Source organism: Solanum verrucosum, unplaced genomic scaffold (assembly GCF_900185275.1).
Source record: "Solanum verrucosum unplaced genomic scaffold, falcon-dt-bn FXZP01000020.1, whole genome shotgun sequence".
Taxonomy (NCBI): Eukaryota; Viridiplantae; Streptophyta; class Magnoliopsida; order Solanales; family Solanaceae; genus Solanum; species Solanum verrucosum.
In genome coordinates this window covers 453,952-481,677 of record NW_026019903.1, presented here as the reverse complement: position 1 = coordinate 481,677, position 27,726 = coordinate 453,952, and the positions used below count along the sequence as shown (strand labels likewise).

Sequence of the window (27,726 nt, the reverse complement as noted above, 5' to 3'; positions counted from 1 at the left end):
TACATCAAGAAAATGAGAAGATTTTCAAATCAAATATGACAAACACCAGCAAAAAATCTTGTAATTAGCATATATCTTGCATACCAGATACACGAGCGAGATAAAGAGTGACAAGCAAGATGAGAGGGAGTCGAGGGCGTGAGATTTGTAATTGAACGTACCAAAATCTAGTAAGATTCATAATATTACAACATAACATGTATTTAAGTAATTAGATTATATACTAGTGAGATTATTATAAGTTACCCTTGAATAAAAAGTTTTGGCCTATGGGACGACCCCGATCAAGCCTCAAGGGCCAAGAGCTTATATAGGTTGGGCTTATAAGCCCTAGCTTTAAATGGGCTTGAATTTTTTTATCCCAACCCTACCTCAATAACGGGTGGAGTTGGGCTAAGTCCATTTTGACGGCTTTAAATATATGACAACTTGTGCTTTATATATATTTTATATATATATATATAAAAAAAATTTATTTAGCCATAATATGGATTTTTTTTTAAAAGTTTATCAACCTTAAAGTATATTAGTTTTTTTTTTACCCGCAGTCTTTCAATACTTACTTAATTACTTTAATCAAAAAAAAAATTATAATTTTTTTTAGTTACTATTATTTTGACAAAACATTTTACTATTGAAGATATTTTGAGAATAATTCTAACGAATCAATATGATTAGATATCAACCCAAATTTTAATATATTAAAATAACTAAAAAGATCAATAATCAATCTAACTTAAAGAGATTATAATAGCATCATGATCTAATTTAATCACCTCTACCATCTCAACCGTCATCAAGCATTTCTATGAGACTATATACTATATTAATTGTGTCGCATGTAGGAATTTAATAATAATTTGTGAATTGCTCTTATTTTCTAAAAAAGAATTTCAACTAGACACGCATGTCCATTTTACGGTTGTTATGTGTATGGTGGTAGTTAACATACTATATGATAAAAGAAATAAATTAGGATTTCTTATTTTCAAATTATTTCTTCATTATTCTTTCCTTTTCTTTCTTATTTTTTGGGTACAACGATAGGATTAGGTGTAACGTAAGATAGATTTTAAATGTTCTCATAATTTCTTGTACATTGTCTTATTCTTGTATGGTTAAGTAAAGATGACAATCTCTTCTTCTCTTGAAATTTAACGGTCGAAAAATCGATATGAAGCCTGATTTGAGTCACCTAATAACTTGAATATCTTTTAACGTATCTTAAAATAATCAAATTCAACTTCTATCACCCGGATATCAAGTGTCTCTAGAATATGACTCATAGAAGCCAATTTTAGTTTAAACACACACACGTGTATATATATATGACAAATTTGAAAACAAAAAAAGTATTAGCATGTTTTTGGACGGTTTAACTGCCATAATAGAATTGGATAAATATATGATATACACCAAACTTGAGTTGTTGTGTAGCGATGAGACTGTTTCACCTTAATTAAAGGTTTCAAATTCGAATCCTGAATATGGAGAAAGTTTTGTTGACAACATCATTCCAAAATGAGCCCTATAGCGCACAATTCATGAAAGCTCCAACCTCCCATACGAACTTAGAATATCGGGTGAAAACCAAAAAACATAAAAATATATGATATATGATTTCCAATTTACTCTTCAACACATGCCTCGAAAATATTGAATGTGAACATATACTTGCATTGATTATTAATATTATCCCCATGTGTACATGAAGTATAAATAAATTATTTGAAATGACTTTAAGAAATTAAACATATAGGTACTATTTTTTGAAAAAAATAAAAGAAATCATAGTGCATACTGTTGAGAAGAATGGTCTACAATAAATGAAACTGAAATTTTTGGCAAGATGCACAAATGACAAATGTATACTCTGAACTTGCAATTCAAGACTTCAGAGACAACTCAATTCATTGATATTGAACAAACTACTCATACCCAAATTAGTCAATTTTGTATTAAGTAAAAAAATGGTTTCTTAAAAGAAAATAATACACTTATTTTGGAAAAATTAAGGTGTTTGATCTTATTTTTCAAAAAAAAATAAAATATACTCATATTTTTGTGCGGTGAATAGTTTTTAGAAGTTAAAAACAGTTTTTCCCCCTCTATAAACATTTTTGAAACATTTTTCAAGGATTAATTACTGTAAAAATATTGATAAAAGTAATTTTTAAAATTATTTAGTCAAACAAAATTTGTTACTTGACCAAACAGACTATTAGAAGTCCACTTAAGGGTGTCAATTGATATTTCTTTGTTAGAAAATTATATCAGTAGAAATATTTTTTTATATACATTACATGTTGACACCTCTTAGCTTCTTTGTGAATCTACTTATTTATATATTGACATATTTTAATGATAATTCTAATTGTACCACTAATTAAAACAATGATGCTTAATTACATTGATCATACCAAGATGTGCAAATAAAATAAAGATAGATATATTACAAGTTATTTGAACACAGAGTGATCTTCCTTTCAAATGGCTATGACTAGGGATGTCAAATGGGCGGGTTGGGTTGAAATTGGAGATATTAAAATGGGTTGAAATAGAAATCGGGTTGGGTCTTGACCCGCCCAAGTTTACTTTGGGCTCAAACGGGCTAAAAAACGGGTTGGGTCTTGACCCGCTTAATCTCAATAATTTTAACATAGTGATATTTAACTTTTATAATCACAATTTGAATTTCAACTCAAGATTTTTTTTAAAAAAAATTAACAAATGGATAGATAAATCCTAAAATATTCATCCCTTCAATATAGGAACATATCTTAATAAAGAATTTTAAAACAGATTGAAATTGAAGATTGAATTGGGCTCAATTGAGGATTCCCTTAAAATGGGTTAGGCTTGAATGAGTTGAGATTGAATCCAATTCAAATTATCTTGAGCCCAACCCTTAAAAATCTGGGCGGGTTGGACAGGTTACCTATGTTTGGGTTCATTTTTGACACCCCTAATTATGACAAATAAATTGGCTTTGGCTTTGGCTATCAAATTTATAAGATCTATTTTCCTTGTCCCATTTTCCAATGACGTGAATGAAAAAGCAGATGACTTGGGCGAGCGCGTACGATGCCTCACTGTTAGTCTTGCCGGCTCGGGCATGTTTGAGTCGATTAAATGAGAAAAATTGACCCTAGCTTTTGAGCCCCGAATTTTAAAAGTTGCATCCTCCGGGGTCTCATAAGTTACTAACCACAACCTTGCGCCTTTCCTATCCGGATCTCTTACCTCCGTCGTGAACATCCCCCATTGCCTCCGTCTCACACCTATGTACCGCCTCCAATCTCCCGACGTGTTTTTCTCACGCGCTACCACCATAGGCCAGATGAAAGACAGAAATTGATAATGTATTTGATGATAAATAGAAGGATCGTCAAGCAAACAAGAAAAAGTATAATTCCAATCCAACTTACTGTGAAGTGGAGTTAGCATCGGTTTACAGTTCTCTAATTTGAAGCGATGAAGAAGTGAAGTAGTATAACGATGCTGAAGTAACAGAAGTCCCAAAGAGTTGCGTTTTAATTCAATGCCAAAGAAGTAGTGAAGTTGTCCCAAGTCCTTTATTGAGAATTCGAAACTCATTGAAGAGATGAACTCAGATACTAAGGACTTTGAAAAGCCAAAAATAAAAGAATAATGCAATCAGCCCCCAAGTGAAAAATGAACATGATTTGATCTGAAGCACATAGCTTAAATCCTAGATCAAGTAGAAAACGAGCAAGACGATGAAACCAAGCCCTTGGAGATTGTTTAAGACCATAAAGAGCACGCTGCAACTTGCACACATAATTGGGATAATCTGGATGTTCAAAGCCCTTAGGTTGACGCATATAAACAGTCTCGGATAACAAACCATGCAAGAACTCATTCAACACATCAAGTTGGTGCATATACCAATTTTTTTGAAGAGCCAAAGACAAGACCAAACGCACTGTGCTAAGCTTAACGACAGGAGCAAAAGTCTCAAAATAGTCCACCCCGCGCTGCTGCGAAAAACCTTGAGCCACTAAACAAGCTTTAAATCTTTCAACATAATAATTTGCACAAAACTTGATCTGAAACACCCATTTGTTGCCAACAATATTTGCATTTGGAGGAGGCGGCACCAAGGACCAAGTTTTGTTATGGACAAGAGCATCAAATTTAGAACTCATTGCTTGCATCCAACGAGAGTCTTTACAAGCTTGAGAAAAGAAAGTAGGTTCGGATAAAATGGAACATGTGGAAGTTGTTAAGGAATGGAGGACACAAGGCTTGAGCGATCCTGTTTTAGAACGAGTGATCATATGTTGAGTTTGCGGATTAACAATAGGTGATTGTGAGGGAGATATTTGGAGATTATTAGATGGAGAAAGGGTCTGCGTGGAAGGGGCAAGAGATGAAATATCTCGTTCAAGAGGAGCAGAGGAGGAGGGATCCAAAGTGGAGACTACAGGTAGTTGAATGGGAATTACGCTACTAGTTAAAGGAAAAGAATTGACAGAGGTATTCCCTTTATCTAAAGGAGTCTGGAGACTCCTATTTGGAGGAGGAAGCTGCGAAATAGATGGAGTTTGAGTACTCCTAATTGAAATGTGATCCCGAGTAGGTAAAATCGGACTACTACTACTCATTTTTTAAGTTCCTCCAAAATGAATGATATGAACAGGAGAGGTAAAAGACTTAACATTATCAGAAATAGTTGGGAATGAGGTAGAACTGGGTGAAGAAGTTGGCGGAAAAGTAGGAAACATACTCTTAAACGGAAAAGAGTCCTCAACAAAATGAACATGCCGAGAGATGAGAATTCTATTTGAGCAAGGATCCAAACATTTAAATCATTTATGTTTATCATATGAACCAAGAAACAAACATGGTTTAGATCGAGGTTGGAACTTAGAGCTCTTATTAAATGCCACAAAGGGGAAACATAGACACCCAAACACACTGATTGATTTGTAATCAGGGATATAGCCATAAAGTAGTTCAAACGGAGATTTATAATGCAACACTGAAAGAGGGGTTACATTGATAAGAAAGACAACATATAAACAAGCATTACCCCAATAATTAAAAGACATAGACGCTTGAGAAATAAAACAACGAAGAACATTAGCAATATGTCTATGCTTTCTTTCAGCCCTACCGTTTTGAGCAGATGTGTGAGGACAAGAAAAAGGATGGGTGATGCCATTTTGCTGGAAAAAGGATTTAAATTTTTGGTCAACATATTCTCCACCCCCATCAGATTGAAATAAGAAATAGAGGTGTGAAAAATGTTTTTTAACCATTGCATGAAACTCTTTGAATTTTTCGAAGGATTCAGATTTTTCACGCATCAAATAAATCCAAGAGAATTTAGTATAATCATCAAGAAATAAAATATAATAATGATAGCCAGAATTTGAGGCAACAGAATCATGCCAAACATCTGAATGAACTAAAACAAATGGAGAATTTGCATTTCTACTAGATAAAGAGAACGACATTCGAGTTTGTTTGCCCAAATGACAAACATCACAACAATTATTGCAAAAGGAAGAAGTACTACTAATCAATTTTCTAGCAACTAAAGAACGCAAAGATTGGTGACCAGGATGTCCCAAACGTTGATGCCAAGTAGAAACATGCACGACACTAGCGAAAAGACCAAAATTGGAGGATCTGAATGAAACGATGCGGATGGGATAAAGAGATCAAGTATTGTTACAACGGAGCAGTGTTGTATTGTTCTTTTTGGCCTTAACAAAAAAATCAAAATCAGTAAATTGAATGAAGCAATTATTATCAGCACATAAACGTTAAATAAAAAATAAATTTTTAGCAAAGGAAGGAACATATAAAACGTTCTTTAGAACAAGAGGTTTCGAGGTTGTAGGAAAAATAGAGGAACCAATAGAGTTAATAGAGAGAAGAGTATCATCACCAACCATGGCCTGAGAAGAACCAGAGTATGGAGCATGAGAAGTAAGGGTAGAAGGATTATTTGTCATATGCGTCGATGCTCTAGAGTCCGAATACCAAAATGTTGGGTGAAACTCCTCCAAATTCATAGCAGCAAATGATTGAGGAATATTGTTAGCTACAAAAGAGTGATTGAACCTGTTTCTACACTCCAAGGCAGTGTGATTATAGTGAAAACATATTTGACACTGTTTAGCCGGAGTAAATGGTGGTCGTCCCAAAATACCATTAGCAGGTGAAGGATGTCAAATTTTATTTTTAAAATTCGACCATAAAGAATTATTGGATCCTCGACCCTTACCATATTGTCCTTTGTTATTCCTGCCACGACCTCGTCCATGTGAGTGTCCTTTCGTAGGTTGATGTCCGTGAGGGGATGAGTTGTCACAAGCAAGACAGAATTAAGATCTGATTCTTCTGAAGAAATTGTACTAATGTGGGCTTCTTCTGTGAGGAGGAGTGGTCGTAGCGTAATAAAAGTAGGAAGCGAGCCAGTGGCAGTTAATCCAGACACAAAAATACGATAAGATGAAGGTAGACCTTGCAAAACCTGAGTGACTAAATTGTCATCCGTCAAAGGCTTGCCAATTGCCCTTAGAGAGCAGGCAATCGAGTGAAGTTGTTGAAGATAATCCTCCATAGAAAGATAACCTTTCTTGAAATTTTGAAATTTCGACTTAAGATGAATGAAGGAGGAAGAAAGTTGATCCAAATACAATGAGGCTAAATTGTCCCAAGCTTCTTCAGATGTCTCACATGAATACTACAAAAGTGTATCAAGAACTGCCGTCGAAAGTGTTGCATTAATCCAACTCAATGCAATAATATCACACAGAATCCATAATTTATATTCTTCATGATTTGGCGAAGGACACGATATTTTTCCCTCTACAACGGACAATAGATTATAACTTTCAGAACTTTGACAAAAACCTTCTTCCAAGTAAGGTAATTGACATATGACAATCCAATAGGGACAAAACCTTTGATATTAGAAATTGTTGGAGGGGGAACGGGAAGACCAAGGGAAGAGTGACTCAAGGTTTGTTGAGTAGAAGAGGAGAAGGATGTTTCTGGGGCCATTGAAAAAAAAAAAAAAAAGGAAGAATCGTATATGGCTCTTAATACCAAGATGAAAGACATAAATTGATAATATAAAAGCATGTGTTTGCTCACCCGCATGACTCATATTTATATTATAGAATAATCACAATTACAATTCTATTACAACTACAATACATAGAGATCAACTCTAACAAGGCCCCTTTATAATTTCCACCTCGGATTCGGACTTTTCATGGGATTCGATTGAAGGGGAGCTACCGAAACTTGAGTTAGGATTATTAGATAATTCGACGTTGCTTAAATTCATAGGTGAAAAATATTCAAAAAAATCGAAATCATTTAGAAGATGTTGCTTTACTGATTCAAGAAAATCAAAATCAAATAAAGAGAACTCCGTATTAATATTCATTTTTTTCTCTCTAGATATTTAGATGAATTTTCACTTAGGGTTTCATAAACTATGTTTATTTATACCCTTTGGACTATACATGTAGCGACTTAGTCCCTACATATTATTTTTAAAAATATTTATTGAATTTCTACGTTGGTTCCGTTTTAAGCACATGTATGTTATGCTTTTTGTTTATATTATTATTCTAATGAACTTGAAGATAAATTAAATAAATGTATGAATTATTGCAAGATGGTATGCCCATCACGATAAGGACACGTTCTTCTGAAAATTTAAGAGTCATAAGGGAAATATAATTATTTGATGAGTGATGACCAAGCTATTCCTAGTTATATCTATACTAGATAATGTGGCACGTGCTATATATAAATGGTATGTTTTGGGGCTAATAATCAAGTTTTTGAAGCGATTGATTGCGTGGATAAAGAAATAAGTTTTTTTATCACAAACTTGTACTTTCTTTGACGCTATTTAAGGCATAATAAGACTATCCACATACAACAATTTTGAAATATTTTATGTTGTCAAGTATCATGATTTATAGTATTTTTACGATAGATTCACTTCAAGAATCAGTGGAATTTTTTGTATTTTTTTCAAAACATATTTTATATTATCAATTATCATGATTTATAGTATTTTTACGCAATTTTTATATATAAAAAAAATAAAAAATAAGACAAATAAATTAAAATGGACCCAATATATGTTATTTTTGTTGTCTCAATTTATGTGACACAAATGAAATTTGGAGAGTCATCTAAATTTATTGTGATTTATAATATTTTTATGTAACTTTCAAATAACGTACATTACTGGTCACTTTGTCCTAATTTATGTGATATGGATAAAATTAGAAAATTAACCCTTTTAAAATGTCTTTTAGATATTTTAAGTTGTTAATTATTATTATTTATAATACTTTTTTGGTAATTTTAAAATGATATGTGTTATTTTTTCTGTCTCAATATATGTGAGTCTGATAGAATTCTGAGAGTCAATGTATTGTATTATATAGCTTTTAAATATTTTAAATTGGTAATTATTGTAATTTTTAATGCTTTTTAAGTCATTTGTAAATTATATATGTTGCTTCCTTGATTGGGACTTTTCCATTTGTGACACATATATATAGATATTTGGTGCCCGTGCCAGCACAGGCCCAATAAAAAAAAATTGTTTTAATTTATGTGATATAAATGGAATTTGAGGATCAGTCGATTTTTTATATGTTTTCTTAAAAATATATTTGAAGTTATTAAATTGTTGTGATTTACAGTATTTTTGCGTTAGTTTTGAATAATATAGGTTACTCATGTTTCAATTCACGTGAATAATCATAAATATTTTCAGTTGTTAATTTATTGTGAATTCTAGAAATTTTGACGTTATATCAAATAGTACATGTTACTTATTCTATTCCAATAAGTCAACCAAATTTCTTATATGATTTAAAAATATTTTTAATTGCTAATTATTGTGATTTATAGCATCTTTTATGTAACTTTTAATAATATATAATTTGTTCAAATTCATATGACAATGATAAGATTTCAAGAGTCAGCGCAATAAAAATTTAAATTTTTTAAAAAGTTTTACCTCTAATATATTTTGTAGCTAAAATATACTCTCTCTGTCCATTTGTATTTGTCATGTTGCGCTTTTTGAAAGTCCAGTTGACTAATTTTCAAAGTTAAATTAGATTGTATTAATTCGATATTTTAAAAAAAATAAAAATATGCAAAATCTATACAAAAAGTACTATAAATTGTTATTTTTTGCTTATGAATATGATGAAAAAACACATTGTAAAATATTAGTTAAAATTCTTATAGGTTGACTCTAAAAAGGAAATCATAACAATTAAAAGTGCATAGAGAGAGTAATAAATAGGTAATTAAATTTCAAGAAGTTTAAAATAAAAGGTTGAAAAAGAGAATTAGATAAACAACATATATATTGGGCCCAAATGAGGTCAAACTTTTTGGCTAATAAAGTAGTAGGTAATTAATGGTGTTAAATTGTCCAATAATATAAATTTTAAAGGTACAACCATAAAAGAAGAATGTACAACACTATGAAGCACTTATCATCCAACACTTGTCATGTGCTAAGTAGTAGATATTCCCACTTATAGTAATACTAGGTAATGTTGCCCGTGCTATGCACGGTCACGGGCCCAATAATATAAATGGTATGGTTTGGGGCTAATAACGGAGATTTTGAAGCGATTGTTTGCGTGGATAAAGGAATAAGTTTTTTTATCACAAACTTGTACTTTATTTGACGCTATTCAAGGCACAATAAGACTATCCACATACAACATTTTTGAAATATTTTATGTTGTCAATTATCATGATTTATAGTATTTTTACTATAGATTCACTTAAAGAATGAGTGAAATTTTTTGTATTTTTTTTCAAAACATATTTTATGTTGTCAATTATCATGATTTATAATATTTTTACGCATTTTTTAAATATGAAAAACCCAAAAAAAAAATAAGACAAATAAATTAAAATGGACCCAATATATGTTTTTTTTTTGTCTCAATTTATGTCACACAAATAAAATTTGGAGAGTCATCCAAATTTTAATTTTTTTAAAACAAATGTTTTAAGTTATTAATTATTGTGATTTATAATATTTTGATGTAACTTTCAAATAACCAACATTACTGGTCACTTTGTCCTAATTTATGTGATATGGATAAAATTAGAAAATTAACCCTTTTAAAATGTCTTTCAGATATTTTAAGTTGTTAATTATTATTATTTATAATACCTTTTTGGTAATTTTAAAATGATATGTGTTATTTTTTCTGTCCTAATATATGTGAGCCTGAAATAATTCTGAGAGTGAACCTATTTTATTATATAGCTTTTAAATATTTTAAATTGGCAATTATTGTAATTTTTAATGCTTTTTAAGTCATTTGTAAATGATATATGTTGCTTCCTTTGTCCCATTTTATATAGTATAAATAAAATTCCCGAAACCAACTATATTTTTAATATATTTTTAAAAATATTTTAAATTATTAATTATTGCGATTTATAATGTTAAAAAAAAAGTACAAAACTTGTATCAGCCTAAAAAATGACCACGATAATTCGAAGCCTACAGAAAGCAATATGGTTGTACGTAATTTTTAAATACTTAATATATATTACTTCACTTGTGTCAATGTATGTAGAATTGATAAAATTTGAAGATTCAATCGAATGTTGTTAATTGTTAACATTTATAATACATTTTACGTAGTTTTCAATAATTTCATATTAAACAATACATATTACTACTTTTGTCTCATTTTATGTGACATTGATAGATTAATTTTAAGAATCAGTCAATTTATTTTTTATGTTTTTTTAATAAATATTTTAAGTGGTCAAAATCACGATTTATTGTATTTTATACATAATTTTTAACGATAGATTAATTTCAAGAATTAATCAAATTTTTTTATATGTATTTATTTTTGAAATATTTTATGTTGTCAATTATCATGATTTATAGTATTTTTACGCAAATTTTAAATATAAAAAAATTAAGGCAAATAAATTAAAATGGACGCAATATATGTTATTTTTGTTGTTTCAATTTATGTGACACAAATGAAATTTGAAGAGTCATCCAAATTTGCATTTAAAAAAAAATGTTCTAAGTTATTAATTATTGTGATTCATAATATTTTTATGTAACTTTCAAATAACTTACATTGTTGATCACTTTGTCCTAATTTATGTGATATGGATAAACTTACAAAATTAACCCTTTTAAAATATCTTTCAGATATTTTAAGTTGTTAATTATTATTATTTATAATACTTTTTTGGTAATTTTGAAATGATATATGTTATTTTTTCTGTCCCAATATATGTGACCCGGATAGAATTTTGAGAGTCAACCTATTTTATTATATATCTTTTAAATATTAAATATTTTAAGTCATTTGTAAATGATTTATTATATTATATTATTATATATTATATAAACTCCCTTATAGTAGAAAAATAAATATATATTATATAGTAGAAAAAATGATTTATTATATTATATATTATATATTATATAGGGAGTTTATGATTGGACATTACAATGTCCCATCATAAACTCCCTCTTATATAATAAGAGAATAGTAGAATAAAAGGAGAAGAAAAAATGACACATGTCAACACCATAAGTTTTAAAAATTAAAATTAAAATTTTAAAATATTTAAATTTGATTAGTTAGTAATTTTAAATTTTAATTTTAAATTTTTTTAAAATCAATATATTTTGAACTGATTATTTTAAAAAATTAAAAAGTTACCATAGATAATATAACTCTTCTTTATTCTTTTTATTCATTTAGAAATAACTGGTTAGATATTTGCATTAGTTAGTAATTTTAAATTTAAATTTTAAATTTTTTAAATATTTTGAACAGATTATTTGTAAGATTAAAAAGTTACCATAAATAATATAACTCTCTTTATTCTTTTTATTCTTTTATAAATAACTGATTAGATGGGTAATGTTTAAATTTTATTGGACTCTTATATTTATTCTAATTAGAATTTTTATTTTTATCCCATATATTTGTGAGTATATAAATGGGGTAATGGGGTACATGTCGTGTAGTTTTTTTTTTTAAAAAAAAATTTTAAAAAAAAACTGTCAAAAAGTTTTTAAAAAAAACTGCCAATTCAAAAGTCTTAAAACTGCCACCCACGTTTAAAGCTATATAATATAGCTTTTAATCCTTTTTCCCAATTTCTCAATAATTGATTTTACTCTCTTTGATTCTCTATTTCCGTATCATTATCCATATTGATACTCTATAAAAATTTAAAAGTGAAGTAAAAAATGAATGAAGATCTTTCAACCCCCCCCCCCCCCCCCCCCAAAAAAAAAAAAAAAGAAGAAGAAGAAGAAGAATGATTATGTTAATACAAAAAAAAAATATTGAAATTCATATGTTTGTTCTCTGTTTTATATTTGTGTTATTACAAAATGAATTTAAAATGTATTTTCAATTGATTCATCCCTTTTTATTTTTATGTATATGTATTTTTTGTACCCACGTAATAAAATTATAATTTTGATTTCTTTAGGGGTGAAGTACTTCTAGGACTTCACAAGAATTCTCCACCAATCAGGTAAAACTCAAAATTTGAGAGTCTTTGTTTTCTTTTTTGTTATATCTTTTCAATTATAAATAAAATTTAAATTGCGAGGATTGCTAATAGAATTATTATGAAAAATATTTTTTCATTTAAAATCAACTCATGTTGTTAGTAATTTAAGTGCATTGAAAAGGTATGAAATTCTATTAACCTTAAAAGTTCTTAATTAGTAGTATTTAATTAAATCATCTGAAGAAAAAAATACTTATATTCAATTATTCATTCTTGCTTAAAATGATGTTGGAGTCATAAAACAAGAAGAAATATGTAAATTTTTAATTTTGTCATTCATTCAGAAAATTCTAATGTGCTATTAACTATCATTACATTGACCATAGTTGTTTGGAAAGCGTTTGATACATAATTTTCATATCATTTCTTCAATAGAAGTTTATTTTTATTCTTTTGTGTTTTTATTTGTCAAAAAAAAATACTTCATATTTAGGTACACATATATTCAAGTTAGGTACACAAAAGTTATATAGAAAAAAGAATTTGAAATTAAATAAAATATTTTTAATAAAAAATAACTTTGTGAAACGGTTCCACTAATTAAGACAAATTCAAAGGTTACATGTGTAATCACATACTAAACACTTATTGTGAAAAACAGTTAGAGAAAATATCATGGGGTTATATTTTTTGTTTGATAAAAAAAGGGGCATAAATAGAGCAAATAATTAAATGCTAAACATTATTGCTAACAAACTTAGACAACGGAAGAGCTCTATCCAATAAAATAGAGAATAAAAATAATTTTAAAATGTCACGCTTATGAAAAATATGTATTAATCAATATTTTTTGTTATATATAATATGAGACGTAAAAACTGTCATGGACATAGTTTTAAGAAAAAAGCTCACATATTTCATCATGGATATATTTAGTTATATAATTGTAGAAATTCTAAGATTATTATCTAAAATTCCTTTTGTATACTTTAACCGAAAAAAGTACAAAAACATTTACATATCTCATTGCATATAATGCAAAAATAATATACTCAGAATATTGATAATTTTTTTTAAAAAATAAATAAATTGAATAATCATTTATTTATGAGTCACAACAACTTTAAGTAAACAGGGGGTTTTTACAAACTTCAAAAAACAAGGATAAAAAGTTATTAAATTTTGACAACATATGCTTTATTCTCTCTCTAATTTGGATGATATTATATTTCATATAGTGAATGAAATTACATTTGTTGAATTTAAACAATGAAAAGATTTTTACTAAGGAAGTAAAAGCATAATAAAAAACAAATAGTATTTTCAAAGTAACAAACTACATTTTTATATACGTAATATTAAAATATGAGTTATAGAAGGATATAAGTGAAAAAATATATATTTTTTAAAATATATGGCATAAGGTTAACACAATAACGATAGACATGAACAAGAAAATGAAAAATATATAAATAAAATAATTTCAATGTAAACGAATAAATATTTAAATTTGAGATAAGAAAGTATTCTGAAATACTAAAAAAATAAATACTATATGAATAAGATCATGTAATTGAAATCTTACTAAATAACAACAAAAATAAAAATAATTAATTGAAAAAATATTCAAGAAACATATTTAAAATAAAATTCAAATTTTCATGTTAATATTTTCGTTTTAAAGATAAAAATCAAACTTTTATATGTAATTAATTTAAATTCGAAATTTAATAATAACATTATTATTTATTTGAACTATAAATGAAAAGTTGGTAAAAATATCGTTGTAGAAAAAGAATTAAATAAAGAGGAGAACGTTAATGTATAACGAAACCATGCAATAGATAATATCATGTAACTTAATTCTTAATGCATAAAATCTGAAAATCTTATATAATGAAATAAATTTAGCAACATAAAAAAAAAATTCAAAAGTACTAAAATTTCATATTGGAAATTTTATAAACTTAATTTGATTAAATATAAAATAATATGTTAAAAATAAAATGAAAGAAAATTTTTGTATCTTATCACATGCATGTAATATAAAAAGATAATCCTTACAAGTATTGATAGCTTTTTATGCATGTAAAAAGATAATCCTTAAAAGTATCGATAGATTTTTCAAAAGCTTTAAACATTGAAAAAACATAACATTTCTTCTTATATTTTGAATACAAAATCTCAATTTAACACTATTAATTAATATAATCTTATTTCGATTACTAAAATCCTATATGACAAAACTATTTAAAATACACAATATAAAATTATTTACAAAAAGAGTGATAGAGATAAAATAAAAATACTTGCACTGTGAATTCGTTTCAAAACTAAAGTAACAAAATGAAATAATATAAAAAAATGTTATTAATAATTTAGACTATAAAGAATTGCAAGAAATATAATTTTATGTGTACCAACAAACACTTCACATAAATCATATTTATATTTATTGTTATCTTTAAATGCGTAAAACTATTTGATGATTCAATTTTTAAGTAAAATGGCCGCGTATCGCGCGGGAACGTATACTAGTATATATATATATATATATATATTTGTTTGTTTGTTTTTCTTCTATTTCAATTTATGTGATATATTTTTCTTTAATTTTATTCCAAAAGAATGATACAGTATATCGTTATAGTTGGAATGATTTACTTTAACGTTTAAACTATCTATTATCCCAAATGAAATAATTTATACTTATATTAAATATGTATAACTTGTTTCAAGCAACAATTTCAGTTCCCATAGATTGAGTTTGAGGGAGTATTTTCCTTGCGTTTTAGCTAGGTACAAAGTAACGTAATTAAATATGTTTCTCAATAGATGTTATATTAGTGAAATCATTTTCAAGTGTTAATTACATATATTGAATTGCAAATAAATGTTTTTGCTGATATTTTAAATTAGAGTACCATAAGACCTTGATGATTATATATTTTAATTTTGTTCTTTTATACGGCGATGACTCAATTTAAAAAGTTAAGTATCATTTAATAATTAAAATTTATTAAAACACAACATGTACAATTAATAAAACAGATTCATTTTATTATGATTTATTTTATTACTAAAATAAAAAAATAAAAAAACTCAGTAAAGTTAAGTGGTAGCGGCTAACTGGGGTGCTTGAGAGGCTTTGGGCCAACTAGCGGGCTAATTTGGGCTGGACTCAAAAATTGTTATTTCCTTCTTAAAATGATTGAAACAAGAGGAAATTTCGCAAATTGCCACAAAAATGAAATTAATTAGACTTCATAGCTATAGTTTGCTCATTACGATTCATAGTTACACGTTAGAGGGAGAAGAGAGGCGAGTGATATTGGGAGAGTGAGGAGAGATGCGAGTGAGAGAGGGCAGAGAGTGGAGAGAGGCGAATTATATTTGTGTTTCTATCAAATAATTGTATATATGTAATTGATATACATATGTATAAGAGAGGAGAGAGGAGAGAGTTGCACATAATTATAGCTAAAATCAATCCGCAAGTGGTAATTATTGGAAAATGTAGCTATGTTAGCAAATTAACTAGTAAATGACTTCTCTGCGTAATTTCCCCTTCAAAATTAGAAACTATCTAATTCCTACCACATTTACTAATTCTCCATGTAGTTTGAAATAATTACAATTTATATCTCTAATTAATAATGGCATATCAAATTTCAAAATCAAATACACTTAGATATACATGTTTTTTGCTACCAGATACATTGAATAGGGAGTGAGGCAAGAGAGAATAGGAGGGAGGCGAACAAGATTTGTCTATGCATTCCAGATACATGTGAATCACACTAGATACATGTACTTATATGTATCTTGTGTGATTCACATGTATTTGGTAATAGGAGAGTGACGAGCAAGATGAGAGGGAGGAGAGCGAGATTTCTCTATGTATCTCAGATACATGTGAATCCACATGGATACTGTATATCTAGAACAAATTACATCTAATTTTGACCTCATGTGATCCTAGATACATGTACTGAAAGTATCTGTACGCACCAACATCTGATAATATTCGTAATATTGCAAACTAGATAACGTGTATCTAAGTAATTAACTCCTAAACTAGTGAAATTTTTATTAGTTATCCTAAAAATAAAAATATCTTTGTTCAACATCCAAAATTTTTGGATTATGAATTCGATTCAAATTTTATTTTTAAAAGTATACTAATTAAGTGAGTTTGTTTGACTTAACAGATTCTTAGATAATTATAAATATATGTTAGCCAAATATTTTTTATGTTAGTGACTACTGACTACACTAGTAAAATTGATTTAATATTTCTTGTTTTTGGAATTGGGTAAAACTAAATGGCACGACATTTTTTGGGCACGACCTGACATGACACTGTGAAATGACAGACATAGTCTTTTGGCTCTTGACTCCAAAACCACCTAAATTTCCCTCCAAAAAAGGAAAATCACCTTTGACTTTTCTTTTTTTATTTACTTTACTCATTTTATTTCATTTACTTTACTCTTCCAATATCTTTACCTTCTTTTTTACTTTATTCATTTTATCTCTTATACTAGAAAATGTTTCTTAATTTTCTTATGTTCGGTTGGCTTAAATATTTTAGATATTAAATTACTGGTTTATTCATTAAATTAAAATAAAATTAGTTTATAAAATTATCACTTTATCCCTACAATTAATACTCTTAAGAAAATATTATATATATAAAAAAAAATTAACTAGAAAATAATAGATTCATTAAATGTATTGAATTTCATGAAAATCAATAGTTTTATTCTCAACATGGAATATAATTATTGAAATTGTAAAATATTATTATTATTTTGTAGAGGTATATCAATAAATTAATGAATATTACTTTAAAGAATGTTTTTAAAATTTAATGAATATACCTTATCCCCCCGCACCCCCATCCCCACCCCCTTAAAAACAAGTGATACTGAAAAGGAAGAAGAATGGAAGAATAAACAACAATGAAGATAAAAAAAAAATTGGAAGAAAGAGAGTGAATAGAATATTGAAGTGAATATAAATAAATGCTTCTTGGGCAGTGTTTTTTATTGGGATGGAAAAAAAAATTGGGCAGTGTAATTTGTTAAAATCATCTAGTGATTTAAGACTTTTCTTTTAGCAGTTTTACTTTAGATGGTACTTTGGGTATAACAAGAAAATGAATTTATCCTATCACCCTTCTCATTTCTGCGAAATTACAACCTTACCCTAAAAAAGTAAGGTCCAGCCATTTCGTGCCAAAAAGTGTCCTGCCAAATATATTTTCCGTTTGAAATTTAATGTTTTTTGTCGTTTCTGCCATCATAATCAATTAATCAATTATTAAGTGTACGCGGTACTAGTAAAAATATCTGAAGTTGACATGTGCAGCACTGGTTTCCTTTAATTTCTTATATTTATTAATTATATACTTTCATTTTTATTCTTCGATGAAAATTAGGTAAGTCATCGCTTTCTAAATAATTTAATTCTTTACATTCTATGGGATATTTAGTACAATATTGTTTTTGGTGGTGACATATATAAGGAGCTATTTTTTTTTAAAATAAACTTTTATCAATTCAGTTCATTTACCACTTCGATTTGTGCTAGTTGACAGAAAATTTAACTCTTCTATTGACTTGGCTTTGGCTATTGAATTTATAGCATCTATATCTTCTTTTTTGTTGTCATATTTAAAGGAGAATACACTAGATGTTGTTTCTTTAATGTTTTCATCCCCAGAGGATGTTGTCGAAACTTGAGCTATGACTATTATTAAGCATTGTGTTGCCCGTATTAATCGACAAAAAACTTTGAAAACAATCTGACAATATAGTATAACTAAAATAACTTTAAATTAATTGTAATTTCAAAGTTTCACTTAAAAATATCTTCCTTAAATATAAAGTTATTCTCTTTTGTATTGTAATGAGCAGTGGTGGAGCCACTTATGCTTGAGGGGTGCCGACCGACACCCCTTCGTTAAAAGTTACACTATGCAACTAGATAAAATTATTTTTTGTCGACAGTCTTTGATTTCTTCGCAATTTAAACTTCTTTATATTTTGACACATGTTAATCGAAAATCTGATTCCGCCACGAATAATGAGTTGGAGACTTCAAATATATATGTTTTGTTTCAACAAGTTTGGTTTTCTACGCAAACCTAAAATTATTAACACAATACAATATTCTTTTCGTCTACGATGTACCGTGGCCGAAGCCCGAAATTTTATTAAGGATGTCCAAGAATAATGATGTGTGAATGTCAAAATAAAAAATAAAAAAATTATATTATTTAGGTTTGTACCCGAACTCCTTCATTCAAATGGACACCCATTATCACTACACGAAAGATATAGTTTTTGTTAAGGTTCTCCAACTTTAAATATAGAATTTGACATATATATACAATATAATTTTCCGACGAAAGGCAGTGGTTATAGCTACGCCACTAACGATTACTCCTAATTAGGGGTGTTCACGGGTTGGTTTGGATCGGTTATTGGTCAGGATCGGTTATTGGTCAAAACCAAAATCAAAACCAAACCAACTTAATCGGTTTTGAAATTATTAAAACCAAACCAAACCAAATATAATATACATTTATCTGTTTGGTGATTATCGGTTTCGGTTTGGTTTGGTTCGGTTATTCGGTTATTAACCATACACAAAAATAAAAGAAACAATTCATTTAAAATGTGAAAAAAGTGACAACAATCCATTCAAAACGAAATAGTTAGAATGACTTAAATTACTAAACTTTCAATCACTAAATTTACTATCAATAAAGCTTTAAAATTCACTATATTAGCCTAGAAGGAAGAGACAATAACATTTTCAGCCCCACAAATAATTGACATAGACACTCATATACATGAAATCAATAAGATAAATGTTTCATCTTAGGCATTTTTGCTTTCAATAAGTAAATTATAAAGAAACTTTAATGAAAATATGTCTAAGATCTTTAAAATTGTTTATAAAAATAATATATTAAGTATGTATATTAATAAAATATATGTATATAATTCATCGGTTCGGTTCGGTTATTTCTTCAGTTTTTTTCGAATAAAACCATAATCAAATCAAATACTATCGGTTTTCGAAAAACCAAAACCAAACCCAAATAAAATCGATTTTATTTTATCGATTTGATTTGATTTTTCAATTTGGATCGGTTTTTATCCAAACCGTGAACACCCCTACTCCTGATTTTCTCAATACCAGTGAGAAATATTTTTGTTATAGGTATAAAAAATATTAAAGAGAGTGGACGATAATTTGAAGTGAAGTGGGGCTAATTAGTAAAGTTAGTGGGGAAAATATATCATAATAGTGACACCTTTGTATGCCCACAAGGCCACAAATATATTATCCACTTTAATATTTTTATTTTAATATTAAATGCTCATAAACAACAATATTTTCTACATTCTACAATTGTTTTCTAATTTTTATGATCAATTACTAGTTTTTTAAAAATAAAATACAAAAAAAAAGTAAATATATGTCACGATCCAAAAATGGATGTAATGGCACTCGTCTTCTCCCACCAAGACAAGTCAGCTTAACACTCAACCATTATAATAAAATGCGGAAATTTCATAATTAACTCAAAAATACCCCTAAAATCTGGTTGTCACGTGTACAAGCCTCTAAAGTATTACAATAGATTTGAAAGAAAACGTAAATCTCAAATGATGTTGTCTCTAAAATAGAACAATATCATAAATAGGAGTAAGAAGGTTCGCTGAGATGACAAGCAACTACCACACAAATCTCCAAGAAGCCTCGAAAAATAAGAGAATGGAAATTATCACAAAATCCAGGCTCGTAACCTACAAAAAAATTGTAGAAGCAAGGGGTGAGTACCAAACCACACGGTACTCATCAAGTACACCTCTAAACACAAGCTAAGGGAATATAATACGAGTACTCCTTACATCCTAACCGAACCTCCACAACTACAACCTGCATAAAACCAGTCCAACCTAACAGTTCACAGTTTACATAGCACCAGCTTAACAACAATCACTTTAACAAATTACATATCCTCAACAACAAACTCAATATTCATCAATCACAACTTTCACAAAAAGGCACTCACAAATATCAACAACATACAAGATCAAGTTCATCAAATAGAGGTAATCAAACATCAAATACTTTCCAACCACCAATAAAACACATAATCATCAAGAATGAAGGATGTCATGGGATGCAATGCAATATGACACCATGAAATGATATGCCTCAGAATACCAAGTACTCTCTCAACCGTATATACATGATACTTCTCGGAAATACATCGAGAGTTCATGACCCATGGGGGACTCGCGAGTTTCATATACCGACACGGACGATCTCCACGTGTCTATGCGAACGATCTCAACGCACTATCATAATCAAATAAATTTCGCACGGACGATCTCCACGTGCCCAACTTATACTCAATCTCATTTCAATGCATGTGCACAATATGATTTCAATAAAAGGGATGATGCATCTCAATCAAATATCAATATGAATGTAATCACCTCAGCTATCACCAGTATACGGGTTCAATAAAGAACACGATCACACATAATAAATCAAGTCAATAATATATCAACTAATGTCCATATGCTTTGGTATTCTCGAATTACAATCCGCATTCTATAGTAATAAATTTTCCCTTTATAACACTGGTACTCGTACCAATGCCCGTCACAAACAATTCTCAACACATCACACACAAACAATTAATCACATTGCCTTTTATTACCCTTTTTTCATCATTAGAATTAATCAATGTGGACAAGTTAACCCATCACCAAGTCTCATTACCTCCAAACACATATTACAAGGAAATACACGAATTCCATACACTTAACAAGGGTTTAGAAATCTACTTGCTTTAATTAATTGAACAATCACTCCGGGTCTCGAGTCTTCCCATCTCGTTGAACTTCCAACTCAAAGCAATCTATTCAAATAAGTAACCACGATAAAATTCTGAATTCTAACAAAACTCATATTACTATGTGTTTAGCCTTGACCCAAAAATTCACCCAAGTTTATAATAAAGTTTCTAAATCTTGATTCCAACCAATAGGTCAAATCTCATATTTCATGAATTTCAAGTCTAGGGTTAAATCATAATTTCTCTAAACACTACAACCCTAATAGTTTTCATATAATATAATACACTCAATATTTAATAGTAATAATGATAAATAAATAATTAAAATAGAACCCAACGTCAAGTTACTATATCAGTAACTTAAGTCTAAGAAACTCAATTTGCAGATTGTGAATTCAATGTCAAAATACATGTAATTATTAAATCATTAGTAAGTATAGGATCATCCAATCATTATCTAATGATTACATCCATATGGCATGAAGGTATTTGTTTCTCCAAGTAAAAAAAATACATCCGAATAGGTATATCCATTCCCACTTGCAATTCAATTATACTTACTTTTCACTTACGACCCCACTTTAATTCACAATAACAATGATATGTTCTTACCCATATATACAAATACAAAAATTCAGGCAATGATGATGATTACATTACCTGAACAGAAGGTCGCTTAATGTTCTCTTCGTTTCCTTCGGTTACAGATTTTACCCGCAACTGATTTTTGCCCTTTCGTGCTCGACTAAAAATATAATATTAATTACCTTTAATTTTGATTTATTTAATTTTTACATGGGCTAAGTGATATAGGATATTACTTATATTCTGGACTTGGCCCATTAATCACCCACTAATAAAACTTAATTATTTAATAAATATCACTAATTAAATAATTGAAATTATCGAATAGTATAAAATTCTCAAACCAACTTTACGAACAAGTCAAAAATAACTCGAGACAACTATCGAGAGGGGTAAAATGGTAATTTTGTAAAAAAATTCAAAAATGACCTTCCGGGTCATTACAATACACTACTGGTTCGTTTAAAAAAATGTCATGCTTTTATTTGTTAATTTGTTTTAAAAAGAATGATTTTTTGATTATGTTTTAATTTCAATTTTTCACGTGGTATATTTAGATCATAAAATTAAAGAGTATTTTAATACATTTGATATTAGTTTTATTTGAAGTTGTATCTCCTTTCAGTTTTGTTTTCTTTGATTAACAAACTGTGATGTAGTTTGTTATTCTTTGTAAATACCAGTTGATAATTAATGAATATACAGTTAATTATAAAATAAAAGGTCTGAAATATATCCAAATTTTGATTTAAATTGTTGTTATGATATCGAACTTTGAAAGGACCTTGCACTATTTAATAGTGTATTTTAAAGGTATATATGTGCCCACGTGGACATCATAAATATTGCATCATTATAAATAGTTATGTATCCACGTGGACACATATATACCTTTAAAATACACTATTAAATAGTGCAGGGGGTAAAAAGTCCTCCATAAAATTTGATATCGTAACAGTAATTTTGATACAGTTAAAAGTATTTTTCAGATAATTTTTCCTTTATAATTTTTATATTCCGTATCAAAATTAAATAAGATTATTTCTTTTTTAATTAGAGGAAATATTTATTATCACTCCCAAGTGTGTGGAAGATCTAAGTCCAGTACATCTCCACAAACGTGACTGAAATAACACCAAAAAATAGACAGGAAATAATTACTCTAATGTTTTGTCTTTTTCCTTGTTGACGAAAGAAGTACTCTTCTAGACGACCTTTAAATAATTTCTTTTTATATAATGTTGAGTAGGAAATGTAAAATTTTCTAATTTTAAAAAAGAATGACGGAGCTTAATAAAATAAAATATATTTTGTGGTTCAACAAAGTTATGCCAAATATATTAAAATATTTTTTAATCTTGTGATCTTAAATATGACACGTAGAATGTTGAAATTAAAATGTTATTAAAAAATAAAAGAAAATAAATTATTCTTTTACAAACGAAAAAATTATTACTCATAATTTTTTTAAAATTCACTATATATACATTTATATATATATATATATATATATATATATATATATATATATATTCAACATAAATTGAGACCGAGAAAATACCATGGTCCCCCTCCAACTATCCAGTGATGTAGATGTTTTGATGATGTTGATCCACTTAAACTTACCTTCTAATATCCACCGTCCAATTTTATTTACTATTTCTTATTGTAATTTTTTTTTCGGAAAAGGGTCAAAATTGCCCCTGAACTATATGAAATAGACCATTTTTACCCTTCGTTACATTTTGGGGTCAAAAATGCCCCTGCTGTTATCCTAAGAGACCACAAATACCCTCAAGAGTTAACACCCCAAATTTTTTTTGACGTGGCAAGCCACGTGGGACTAATCCTTCCACCTAAGTGTTGTCAACTAGGATTCACTACAAAAGAACTAGACCTTTAGCGGCAACAACAGTCGCCACAAAAGCCCAGAAAATCGTCACTAAAAGTTTTTAACATTAAATTCTAATTTTGTGTTTTTTTCTTCATTGTTTTTTAAAAACCAAATATGATATCGATTAAGTAGGAGTTTGAAGACACTATATGTTTTATTTTTATGTCATATGTAAATGTATAAAATGTACAATGATGCATTATATATATATATATATAGTAGGAGATTTGAATCGAAAAGTAATTTTGATTATTTTTCGTAATAATATTGGATGTTTTTAATATGGATATTGTAAGTTATTTATTTTAGAAAATTAGGTCGTAATCGAAAATTAATTATCATATTTTTTTGTTGAAAAAATAGGTTTTACTAGCGAATGGTTGTTGGAGCCTTAGTCGCCACTAAAAATCACTCATAACCTTTAGTGGCAATATTTTGGGATTTTGTGGCGACTTTGTCGCCACTAAAAGTCAAGTTCTTTTGTAGTGAATCTTAGTTGGTAATGCTTAGGTGGAGGGATTAGTCCCATGTGGCTTGCCACGTCACTAAAAAATTGGGGTGTTAACTCTTGAGGGTATTTGTGGTCTCCTGGGATAACTGCAGGGGTATTTTTGATCCCAAAATGTAATGGAGGGTATAAGTGGTCTATTTCGCATAATTCAGGGGCAATTTTGACCCTTTTCCGTTTTTTTTCCTATCTATTTCTTATCGTACTTACTATAATAATTGATTCAAAATAATTATTGGAATACATGGTTTTTATTATGAGGATACATGAGGTCAAATTTGTTTAAGATAAATCGTATTCAAGTGGATTCGCATTTATCTCACCTCTCTCCCATCTTACTTGCTACTCTCCTATATATCCGGTATTCTAAATACATGTGAAACACATTAGATACATATAGATTTTGCTCGCATATCTTCCTATTTTAATGTATCTGTAGTAAAAATACATGTACCTAAGTGTATTTTTCTTAATATATGATAGGAAACTTTTAAATTCGAGATAAAATACGTAATATTTTGAAATTTTAGATAATAATAATAATAGTTTATATAATAGTGAAATATGCTTAATTACGTAGTTTCTCCTAAAAAAAAATATCATAATTTTGTTAGTTATACGTGTTAACTGAAAAATAAAGTTTAAAAATGAGTTCCCTCATGAATAACTATAGTCATCTTTCAAAGCATTTCCTTAAACATTGAGGGATCGTTTTGTAGTTATGTTATAGATACACATGGATTAGTTATGAGAGAATATTTATTATTATATGCGAGATTTAGTTATTTTACATTCTATCATTGCATAAACTAATACATAATTTTGCTTATGACCTATATAAGTATTAGTTATACAAATTTCTAAATCCAAATCAAACTATATTAATTTTAGACACACATAATTACTAACTATCAAATATGATATTATCTATATATAATTTAATATTTGTCTAATGTACCTCAAATATGAATCAAAATAGTAATAAAGTAAATTTATAATTATTAAATTATTTTTAAAAAAATATGTCAATTCAAATATAAACAAGTAAAAATAACAAATATACACTAAATTAGACGGTATATTGAAATACCAAAATCGCATGTTAAAGATCCTAATTAGCAAAACAAAGACTACAAATTGATACATGTATAATGAAAATTCAGTTAAGTTCAAGATAAAAAATATTAGGGGAAAAATCAACGAGGCGAGTGTCCTAGAAGAAAAAATTATGAAGTTTAATTAATATACATCTTGAGACAAGGAAGGCAATGAACTTGTCAAACTAATGTTTTTGTCCATGACAGAGAAGGTACACAAGACCAATTTAATACAAACTCTACATAAATTACCAAAAATATCATCATAGTGAAACAGACTTTATTATTATTGTTGTACTATAAGATAGAGTTTGTGCTCAAGCAGGCTGTCTGCTTGATATTTTGAGGGTATTTTTGTCAAAAAAAAAAGTATTTTTTTAAAAATTTGTTTGTCTTATTTTTAATTTTTTTTATATTTAAAACTTGTGTAAAAAAATATTATAAATCATGATAATTGATAACTTAAAATATTTATAAAAATATATTAAAAAATTCGACAGATTCTTTAAATTAATCTATCATTAAAAATTGCATAAAAAAGACTATAAATCATGATAATTGACAACTAAAAAGCTTTTAAAAATATATAAAAAGATTCAACTGATTCTTAAAATTAATCTATATGTGTCACATAAAATGGGACAAAAGAAGTAACATGTATTATTTAATTTAGAAATTACAATAAAAATATTGTAATTCTCAATAATTAACAACATTTGATTTACTCTGAAATTCTATCTGTGCTACATATATTAAGACAAAGGGAGTAACATATATTATTAAAAATTACATAAAAGTACTACAAACGTAATGACCAGAAGGTCATTTTTTGAAAATTTTTCATAAAAAATATAATTTACCCCTTCTGATAGTTACGTCGAGTCCATTTCTAATCAATCGGTGAAGTTGTGTGTGTGTTTGTATAAACGAGAGAGACTGTATATACAAATACATATATCTCCATCCTATACACTTATAATTATAACAAATACAAATTTTCTCCTACCCAATTCTCTCTCTCTCTCTCTCTCTCTCTCTCTCTCTCTCCTCTCTCTCTCGTTTTATTAAGTATATTTTGTGTTTGTAATAAAGCGAGCGAGATTCGATATATAAACAGAAATGTCTTAAATCGATTCAATTGTATATAAATTCAAAGTTTATACAGATATACAAACACAATCATTGATACATATTTATATAGTAGTTACATATATACAATTATCTAACTGATATTCCTATACAATTCACTTGATCTCTCCACTCTCTGCCCTCTCTCGCTCGCCGCTCTCCTCTCTCTTCCAATCTCGCTCACTACTCTAGTCTAACACAGAGAACATAAACATATACAAACACAATTTTTCATAGACACAGACGAATTAGTGTCCGATTTATACAAATCGTCGTAATTTATACAAATCAGATGATTCATATATAGCAAACATAATATGACTATGGAGCGTAAATAGCAAAATTGTTGCTATATAGCACTAATATGATTTTTATCTTTGCTATTCTTAAAATTGACTCTTTATTTTATATCCTATATCACTTGATCCATATATATTAAAATGAATTAGATATAAACCAATAAAAATAAATAAACAAACGGGGACAAATATACACTAAATTAGATAGTATATTTAAATACCAAAACCACATGTTAGTGGTCCTAATTAGCAAAACAAAGATTACAAATTAAAATGTGTGCAATGAAAATTCAGTTAAGTTTAAGATAAAAAGTATGTGGAGAAAAATCAACGAGGTGACTGTTCTCGAAGAAAAAACATCATCACATGTAATAATATATATATATATACACATCTCGAGACCATGAACTTGTCCATATGACAGAGAGGGTACAACACCAATAAAATACAAACACTACATAATACCAAAAATATCCTTATAGTGAAACAGACATGTTAATAGAGAGGGGGCCTAATAACAAATTAGTTAATTTTTCCGTTGAACTTCCCCGGAGGATTGTCGAAAGATACAGTAAAAATATAAATTGAACTAATTTAACAATATTATGTTTTTTTTTACACATGACTCTTCGATATGAATACCTGATGAGAAAATCATTCTACGACTTATATTATGGGAAATCGTATAAAATAAAAAAATAACAATATTCATCACATATAATTAGTTGTGCAGCCTATTTGATATGAATCATTTTGCTTAATCTTAT

The 27,726-nt window shown here is 28.2% G+C and overlaps 1 protein-coding gene across 1 annotated transcript; it reads right to left on the bottom strand.

Moving 5' to 3' along the window:
• Positions 1–2,934: 2,934 nt before the first annotated feature.
• Positions 2,935–7,432, bottom strand: LOC125820234 (ethylene-responsive transcription factor 2-like). The gene is made up of 2 exons (XM_049499671.1): positions 7,216–7,432; positions 2,935–3,335 (listed from the first exon to the last, which is right to left on the bottom strand). The coding sequence occupies exons 1-2, from the start codon at positions 7,430–7,432 to the stop codon at positions 2,935–2,937; spliced, it is 618 nt and encodes a 205-aa protein (XP_049355628.1).
• Between the last annotated feature and the right edge of the window lie 20,294 nt (positions 7,433–27,726).